Below are 10000 nucleotides of genomic sequence, written 5' to 3' on the forward strand. Positions count from 1 at the left end.
TTTCACCTCCTGCCTACTCCTCACTCTCCACTCCTCTCCCCATCCCTTTCACCTCCTGCCTACTCCTCTCCTCTCCCCATCCCTTTCACCTCCTGCCTACTCCTCACTCTCCTCTCCTCTCCCCATCCCTTTCACCTCCTGCCTACTCCTCTCCTCTCCCCATCCCTTTCACCTCCTGCCTACTCCTCTCCTCTCCCCATCCCTTTCACCTCCTGCCTACTCCTCACTCTCCTCTCCTCTCCCCATCCCTTTCACCTCCTGCCTACTCCTCACTCTCCTCTCCACTCCCCATCCCTTTTATTTTATTTTAGACACTCCTGTAGAGTGATCAGGATCAGAACAATGTTTTATTTTAGTGAAGTAGGGATTTGCCATATATACCGCCATAGACTGAGGGCGAAGGCTGGTGTGTTATTGTGTGAGTGTGTGTGTGTGTGTGTGTGTGTGTGTGTGTGTGTGAGTGTGTAGCTCTGTGTGCGTGTGTGTGAGTGTGTAGCTCTGTGTGTGTGTGTGTGTGTGTGTGTGTGTGTGAACAGTAACCCCTGGGGCCCCTGCCCAGATGACAACTCATTGATGACTGTTACAAGAAGACTGAGACATGGCGTTATGCAATGTGGTATTATAGCCTGATATTAATGCACTTTAATTCGTGAATGTAATGCTGATCAATCAAGCTGTCTGGAAGACAGAGACAAAGACTTTTTTGACCTTCGTGTTCTTGTTGTTGTTGTGACCTTTGTTTTCTTGTTGTTCTGAAATAAACAGGAAACATGAAAAGGCAGCTTGTGTGTGGTTTGATGGCTGGTGCAATGTCATTTCAGGAGATGGAGAGATAATATAACAGTGAATGAATGAACGTACTCAAATCGTAAATCTGTCTATCTCTCACGGCAGGGTTTATTCACAAACTAAATGCATAACCTGGATGGGCTGATAGGTTAACTTACAACTACGCTTACCCTCATTAGTCTAGAGTTTAAAGCCATATTAAAAAAAAACACTTTTCTGCATTGCGTTTCATCTGTGTTGTGTCAGTGCTCTGAAATAAACATGGCATGAACAGAAAAGGTGGTATTTCAATTCCTAAAAACAGCCTAGAGAAAGACCCCTTTGACATTTATGATGCGTAGCTCACTACAACTTTAATTTCGGTCATACGGCACTTCAGCTTGTTGCCCTAGCAACACAGGAAACTATCTACCCACAGACACGCACCGCAGGCTGTTCGAGAGAAAGGAAGTGAAGTGAAGTGAAGTTATGCACCCCGAAGAGCAGTCGCGCTGAGGATTGGGAAAGAACGTGCCGTGAGCACGGGACAGGTGAACATGATGCTCCCGCTGCTCCCGCTGCTCCTTCTCCCGTGGAGTGTGTGCGAGTCCACTTCTCTGCCCGGTATGTTGAGTCAACCTCGCCTGTACATGTAGCTGTTTCTGTGTTGGCGCCTCTCAAGGTAGGCATTAAATGTTCAGTCGCTTACAGGAAGTCCCTTTGCTTTCTGTCTTCATCTCCTGACTCTCCGTCTCTCTGTAATTAGTGACGTTTGCTTTCCAAAGAACCCAAACCTTTCAGTTTCACTGAAACAAAACTAATTTATCTAGGCTTAGAGAGTTTAATGCTAGTGTCGCTTGTGCTTTGGCTGTGGCCTTGAGAATCTGACATATTAATGAACGGCATGATTCTCTACTAGTATACACAGGTCTATAGCTTTCCCCAAATGATGGATTTCTTTCAAACATCTTCCTTAAAACGGTTTTGTTTTGGAGACCTTAGTGAGGTGTAAGTCCCCAAATGATCAATTTCTGTCTCAAAACTGTTTTTTTTAGAACATAGTAATGTTTATTTCACAAGATTATCCATTTCTTCCAGAAAATGTCCTTGTTCCTTGTGATGCCGCAATTTATAGGCGCATCTTCACCGCGTCCTAATGGCGGACGCAACAGACTTTAAATGTACTTTAACGCCATCAGCTTATAGCAATATTAATACATCAATGTTAATCAAGACTATGTATTTAGTACTACTTGAAGCAGTACTAGTTTTAGCACTAAAACTGAAAATAAAGTTATAATTTATTGTAACTGTGTTTTGATGGGCCTTATAAAAAGGGTTATGTAATTTGTATTGGATGATTTTGTATTTGATTGTGTAATGGTATAGTTGATTGGTGATGTAATTGGTAAGACAAGCACGGGGGCAGTAGCTATTGAAAAGATCAGGTGTTCAGTGAACTTTGCCCATCTTTTTCTTTTTTTAAAAAAGGGAGTTTGGCATTGGTAGGTTGGGGAGGTATATCTATTAAGATATTAAGATTCCATGCATGACAGTCACCTCAGTAAACATGTACATTAGTAAACTCACGCTCAATTATTTACCTTGAGTTTTCTTTGTGAAAAGACGAGAAGGCAAGATTGTTTTTTTAAACTCAAGCTCTGTTCATCTGGGTACCCGTGTCCTCTATCTTTGTGTGCCGTGTGCAGCGCTTGTGTCTGGTGTGTGTGTGTGTGTGTGTGTGTGTGTGTGTGTGTATGTGTGTGTGTGTGTGTGTGTGTGTGTGAGAGTTAGAGTGTGTAGCTCTGTGTGTGTGTGTGTGTGTGTGAGTGTGTAGCTCTGTGTGTGTGTGTGTGTGTGTGTGTGTATGTGAGTGAGTGTGTAGCTGTGTGTGTGTGTACACGTGTGTGTGAGTGTGTGTGTGTGTGTGTGTGTGAGTGTGTAGCTCTGTGTGTGTGTGTGAGTGTGTGTGTGTGTGTGTGAGTGTGTAGCTGTGTGTGTGTGTGTGTATGTGAGTGAGTGTGTAGCTGTGTGTATGTGTACACGTGTGTGTGAGTGTGTGTGTGTGTGAGTGTGAAGCTCTGTGTGTGTTTGTGTGTGTGTGTCAGTGTGTAGCTCTGTGTGTGTGTGTGAGAGTGTTTGTGTGTGTGTGTGTGTGAGTGTGTAGCTGTGTGCGTGTGTGTGTGTGTGTGTGTGTGTGTGTGAGTGAGTGTGTAGCTGTGTGTGTGTCTGTCTGTGTGAGAGTGTGTGTGTGTGTGTGTGTGTCGAGTCAAACTGTGGTTTTAATTTTACTTTAGGGTTTAAGAAAATACACTGAAAAAAAGAGGAAATTAACGGACAAAAAATAGTGATTTAATTTTAATTTGGGAGCGGAAGGACTCACCAGCTCAACTAATGGTTGTCGCAAAGTTCTAACCAACGCAAAAATAAGCTACGTCATACACGCGACGCAGGCACAAGAGCAACAGGTGGTTTAATGTAGCTTCAAGGAGGCACGAGAGAGAACAAAATAATTGTTTGAAGACCATAATGCTTGTAATATATTGTACATACTGAACATCTTTGAAACCTGGAGAGGCAGCCGGTAAGAGAATGTAGCCTACTTCCGATCTTTTCCATCAAAGTCTGCCGCTGCTCCGGTAACGTTTGTGCTATTGATAGCTTTGAACCGCAGCATTCGTTGCAAGTGGGGATGCTAATGTTGTCTGCCTATACCGTGAACTGTAAACTAAGTTAGAAACCTGTTAGGAATTAAGTTGTGTCACCTGTTAGGGATAAGGTGATGGTGAGGCTGCAGTAGCCATTTTTGTATAAGTGATGGTTTATGCATTTAGTACTTTACTATTGAAGGTTAAACAGTTAAGAAACGTAATTGCTGCAGTTTGCTTGTACCAATTTCTGCGTTGTTTTGTGTAAATTTTTTAAGTTGGTTAAAATTAGACTTTTACAATTCCAGTATATTTTGTACAAGAATTTATATTTGAACAAATCAATCATTTTGCACATGTTGGTGTCGGTTTACTGTTGTGTGTATTGCTGATATTTATGTGTATTTTCTATGTTTCTGTTTGTCCTTAAAGGTTTTTTACCTAAAGGTTAATGGCAAGAGAAAATAGCGAGCTACTGGTTAACTGAAAATAAAAAGGAAACAAAAGTGAAAACGTAGCTACTGCCTGGGACTCAGTCATTACATTTGAGTAGAATCCAGTTTCCCAAAACCTCCAATAGATCCTCTTTCAGTTCTTTCAGTTCCTCTTTCAAGTTGGGGAAAAAGTACAAAACAGCAAAAAACACAGACAACTTGACAGTAAAAAAACGCAGGATCCAGGAACTGGAACCAAGGAAAATCAAACCACCAGGAGCTGTACACCGTTACGTCCGAAGGCCAGGAGACAGGGAGAAGTGGGAACCACCTACCCAATCAGCTATAGGCAACTAGGAGACCAGGAGTCCAAGCAGAGAAACCTGGAAAGTAAAAGTTAAGTCAAATTAAAGAAAAGCTCTTGCCTCATAATCTGCAAAGCAGAATAAGATGTCGGAGCCAACTGTGAAGTCAGCGGAGGAGCTGAAGATGGAGAGAACAGTGGCAAAGAGGGCATTTTCTCGTCTGGCCAACAGCTTGCAGAGGACCTACGAGGATCTCTCTGAGCAGGAGCTAGAAAATAGGTTCAATGCACTCACTAAAGCAGCTGAAAAAGTCTGGGAAGTCAATGATGACTTGGAAGCCAAGCTCATTGCTGACAGAGAGGCTGAGCTGGACACTGGAGAAGAAGCAGTGTTGACAGAACAGCAAAAAGCCAACCTGACAAAGACTGCCAGTGAAAGTGCATCGAAGTTAAAGGATATTAAACGGCTTGTCCAAGACTGGCTGTGGTCCAACTCTGGCGCCTATGAGGTTCTCACGTCACTGGAAGTCGCAGAGTCAGAGTGCAAGCGCACTGCTGCAGTAGACCGAAGAACAAAACAAGAGGCCTATGACTTCCTGCTTAACCACTTGCAAGACCTTACAAGAGCGGCAAAAGAGCGGCACAACCAGTGGGAGCGGTGGATTCCATCAGATCTTAGAAAGGACATCCAAGACCGGCTTCAAGAGCTAGACCTCACAATTCCTGTGCTTGTATCAAGGAAGACTGAAATCACACAGGTAAAGCTTAAAGAAGAGGCACCACCACCTAAAGTTGTGGTGAAAAAGGCCGTCCCGGTTAAGGCATCAGTAAAAAATGGCAAGAATGCTGCTAAGGAGGAAAGTAGCAGTGATGATGACGAGGTTTCAGAAGAAGAAACGCCTCCTAAAAAAGCAGCCACACCTGCCAAAGCTCCAGCTGCAATACAAGCCAAGAAGGCTGAGGAGTCTTATGATGATGAGGACGATGACGATGAATCTGAGGAAGAAGCACCCCCGCCCAAGAAGATTCCTTCTAAAGCTGCTCCAGACAAGAAAGCAGAAGAGTCTGAGGATGAGGAGGATGATGATCAATCCGAGGAAGAAGCCCTTCCCCCTAAAAAGGCAACTCCTTCAAAGGAAGAGTCCGATGATGAAGGTGGCAAAGAGATGACCCTTGCTGAGGAGCGGAAACTCAAAGTGGTGACTGATGGGTTTGCGTTCACCACAGGTGACAAGAATCCACACTGGCATGGCAAAGAACCCAAATGGAAAGCTGTCTATGCCATCCAAGTCCATGACCTGGTCACTACACCACACCTGACATCGGAAAGGGACCTTGGCCGCCTGAGAGCCATAGCTGCATATGTAGAGCACATCCTGAAGGCAGTAGGATTTCAGCTAAAGCCAGGGGCGTTCTCTGGGCAAAGTGGGAGGCAGGAGGCTCAAGACAAATCAGACGACAGAGCAAGAGCCAAAGAGGGAGCCTTGGTCCTTTCAAACCAAAGGGGTGATGAAGACTACAAGGCCTTTGGCTACATTGCTGGGGAAGACAGGTTTGAGGTCATGACTTCAATGCATTTCTCAAAGAGAAAGAAAAAGATGTGGCTTGATCAGGACCTCCTTCAAGAACAGGTTAGGCCTCAGACTCCCAATCCCCTGACAAGAATGGAGTTGCTTATCATGCTGGTGGAGTCAAAGACCAAACTCACCCCCTTGGATCAGAAGGGTGATGCTGTGAAAGCAGAGGCCGTCCTCGGTGCCTTTGCTGCCGTTCTGACGAGGGCCCAGACAACGAAGCCAGGATGGAAAGAGGTCCAGGTCCAAGTAGAACAACTCAGACCACCTGGAGGGTCAGAAATCCAGAGCCTTGTGAACATCAGACGGTACAGGGGCCTAACTAGGCCTGTCAAGACCATAGCCTGGATCTGGAGGGCAAAGACAAGGTTCCTTGGGCCAAACCGGACCCTGAACAGACCAAAGTGGGAGGCAGCCCCTTCAACCGGAGTCATCTCCATCCAAGCAAGGAAAGATATGCTGCAAGACCCTTTCCTTGCTGCACAAGAGGGTGCCAATTTCCCAAGCCACAGTGTTCCTGTGGTAAAGGACGTAAGAGAAAAGGAACCAAGACCTGATGGATGAAACCAGAAGATCCGAGCTACTGTCCTTCGCAGGGATGTCTGGCGACTGGTCATCCTGTTGCCTGGTGAAGAACAGAGTAGCTCACTGAATGAAGACGAACCATTTCCCAATTGAGTTTGACTTTGAGCTGGCGACCTTCCCAGCATGTCTACCGGAAAGATCGAGTGGGAGGTGTCGAGTCAAACTGTGGTTTTAATTTTACTTTAGGGTTTAAGAAAATACACTGAAAAAAAAGAGGAAATTAACGGACAAAAAATAGTGATTTAATTTTAATTTGGGAGCGGAAGGACTCACCAGCTCAACTAATGGTTGTCGCAAAGTTCTAACCAACGCAAAAATAAGCTACGTCATACACGCGACGCAGACACAAGAGCAACAGGTGGTTTAATGTAGCTTCAAGGAGGCACGAGAGAGAACAAAATAATTGTTTGAAGACCATAATGCTTGTAATATATTGTACATACTGAACATCTTTGAAACCTGGAGAGGCAGCCGGTAAGAGAATGTAGCCTACTTCCGATCTTTTCCATCAAAGTCTGCCGCTGCTCCGGTAACGTTTGTGCTATTGATAGCTTTGAACCGCAGCATTCGTTGCAAGTGGGGATGCTAATGTTGTCTGCCTATACCGTGAACTGTAAACTAAGTTAGAAACCTGTTAGGAATTAAGTTGTGTCACCTGTTAGGGATAAGGTGATGGTGAGGCTGCAGTAGCCATTTTTGTATAAGTGATGGTTTATGCATTTAGTACTTTACTATTGAAGGTTAAACAGTTAAGAAACGTAATTGCTGCAGTTTGCTTGTACCAATTTCTGCGTTGTTTTGTGTAAATTTTTTAAGTTGGTTAAAATTAGACTTTTACAATTCCAGTATATTTTGTACAAGAATTTATATTTGAACAAATCAATCATTTTGCACATGTTGGTGTCGGTTTACTGTTGTGTGTATTGCTGATATTTATGTGTGTTTTCTATGTTTCTGTTTGTCTTTAAAGGTTTTTTACCTAAAGGTTAATGGCAAGAGAAAATAGCGAGCTACTGGTTAACTGAAAATAAAAAGGAAACAAAAGTGAAAACGTAGCTACTGCCTGGGACTCAGTCATTACATTTGAGTAGAATCCAGTTTCCCAAAAACCTCCAATAGATCCTCTTTCAGTTCTTTCAGTTCCTCTTTCAAGTTGGGGAAAAAGTACAAAACAGCAAAAAACACAGACAACTTGACAGTAAAAAACCGCAGGATCCAGGAACTGGAACCAAGGAAAATCAAACCACCAGGAGCTGTACACCGTTACGTCCGAAGGCCAGGAGACAGGGAGAAGTGGGAACCACCTACCCAATCAGCTATAGGCAACTAGGAGACCAGGAGTCCAAGCAGAGAAACCTGGAAAGTAAAAGTTAAGTCAAATTAAAGAAAAGCTCTTGCCTCATAATCTGCAAAGCAGAATAAGATGTCGGAGCCAACTGTGAAGTCAGCGGAGGAGCTGAAGATGGAGAGAACAGTGGCAAAGAGGGCATTTTCTCGTCTGGCCAACAGCTTGCAGAGGACCTACGAGGATCTCTCTGAGCAGGAGCTAGAAAATAGGTTCAATGCACTCACTAAAGCAGCTGAAAAAGTCTGGGAAGTCAATGATGACTTGGAAGCCAAGCTCATTGCTGACAGAGAGGCTGAGCTGGACACTGGAGAAGAAGCAGTGTTGACAGAACAGCAAAAAGCCAACCTGACAAAGACTGCCAGTGAAAGTGCATCGAAGTTAAAGGATATTAAACGGCTTGTCCAAGACTGGCTGTGGTCCAACTCTGGCGCCTATGAGGTTCTCACGTCACTGGAAGTCGCAGAGTCAGAGTGCAAGCGCACTGCTGCAGTAGACCGAAGAACAAAACAAGAGGCCTATGACTTCCTGCTTAACCACTTGCAAGACCTTACAAGAGCGGCAAAAGAGCGGCACAACCAGTGGGAGCGGTGGATTCCATCAGATCTTAGAAAGGACATCCAAGACCGGCTTCAAGAGCTAGACCTCACAATTCCTGTGCTTGTATCAAGGAAGACTGAAATCACACAGGTAAAGCTTAAAGAAGAGGCACCACCACCTAAAGTTGTGGTGAAAAAGGCCGTCCCGGTTAAGGCATCAGTAAAAAATGGCAAGAATGCTGCTAAGGAGGAAAGTAGCAGTGATGATGACGAGGTTTCAGAAGAAGAAACGCCTCCTAAAAAAGCAGCCACACCTGCCAAAGCTCCAGCTGCAATACAAGCCAAGAAGGCTGAGGAGTCTTATGATGATGAGGACGATGACGATGAATCTGAGGAAGAAGCACCCCCGCCCAAGAAGATTCCTTCTAAAGCTGCTCCAGACAAGAAAGCAGAAGAGTCTGAGGATGAGGAGGATGATGATCAATCCGAGGAAGAAGCCCTTCCCCCTAAAAAGGCAACTCCTTCAAAGGAAGAGTCCGATGATGAAGGTGGCAAAGAGATGACCCTTGCTGAGGAGCGGAAACTCAAAGTGGTGACTGATGGGTTTGCGTTCACCACAGGTGACAAGAATCCACACTGGCATGGCAAAGAACCCAAATGGAAAGCTGTCTATGCCATCCAAGTCCATGACCTGGTCACTACACCACACCTGACATCGGAAAGGGACCTTGGCCGCCTGAGAGCCATAGCTGCATATGTAGAGCACATCCTGAAGGCAGTAGGATTTCAGCTAAAGCCAGGGGCGTTCTCTGGGCAAAGTGGGAGGCAGGAGGCTCAAGACAAATCAGACGACAGAGCAAGAGCCAAAGAGGGAGCCTTGGTCCTTTCAAACCAAAGGGGTGATGAAGACTACAAGGCCTTTGGCTACATTGCTGGGGAAGACAGGTTTGAGGTCATGACTTCAATGCATTTCTCAAAGAGAAAGAAAAAGATGTGGCTTGATCAGGACCTCCTTCAAGAACAGGTTAGGCCTCAGACTCCCAATCCCCTGACAAGAATGGAGTTGCTTATCATGCTGGTGGAGTCAAAGACCAAACTCACCCCCTTGGATCAGAAGGGTGATGCTGTGAAAGCAGAGGCCGTCCTCGGTGCCTTTGCTGCCGTTCTGACGAGGGCCCAGACAACGAAGCCAGGATGGAAAGAGGTCCAGGTCCAAGTAGAACAACTCAGACCACCTGGAGGGTCAGAAATCCAGAGCCTTGTGAACATCAGACGGTACAGGGGCCTAACTAGGCCTGTCAAGACCATAGCCTGGATCTGGAGGGCAAAGACAAGGTTCCTTGGGCCAAACCGGACCCTGAACAGACCAAAGTGGGAGGCAGCCCCTTCAACCGGAGTCATCTCCATCCAAGCAAGGAAAGATATGCTGCAAGACCCTTTCCTTGCTGCACAAGAGGGTGCCAATTTCCCAAGCCACAGTGTTCCTGTGGTAAAGGACGTAAGAGAAAAGGAACCAAGACCTGATGGATGAAACCAGAAGATCCGAGCTACTGTCCTTCGCAGGGATGTCTGGCGACTGGTCATCCTGTTGCCTGGTGAAGAACAGAGTAGCTCACTGAATGAAGACGAACCATTTCCCAATTGAGTTTGACTTTGAGCTGGCGACCTTCCCAGCATGTCTACCGGAAAGATCGAGTGGGAGGTGTCGAGTCAAACTGTGGTTTTAATTTTACTTTAGGGTTTAAGAAAATACACTGAAAAAAAAGAGGAAATTAACGGACAAAAAATAGTGATTTAATTTTA

The 10000-nt window shown here is 45.2% G+C and overlaps 1 protein-coding gene across 1 annotated transcript in view; it reads left to right on the plus strand.

Moving 5' to 3' along the window:
• Positions 1 to 1275: 1275 nt before the first annotated feature.
• il2rga (interleukin 2 receptor, gamma a) overlaps positions 1276 to 10000 on the plus strand; it is a 17782-nt gene continuing 9057 nt past the window's right edge. The window contains exon 1 of the mRNA XM_080832967.1: positions 1276 to 1392. Within this exon, the coding sequence (XP_080689093.1) occupies positions 1326 to 1392 (67 nt within the window). The 5' untranslated portion in view covers positions 1276 to 1325. The remainder of the gene's footprint in view (positions 1393 to 10000) is intronic.

This window comes from Sprattus sprattus (assembly GCF_963457725.1).
Source record: "Sprattus sprattus genome assembly, chromosome: 1".
NCBI lineage: Eukaryota > Metazoa > Chordata > Actinopteri > Clupeiformes > Clupeidae > Sprattus > Sprattus sprattus.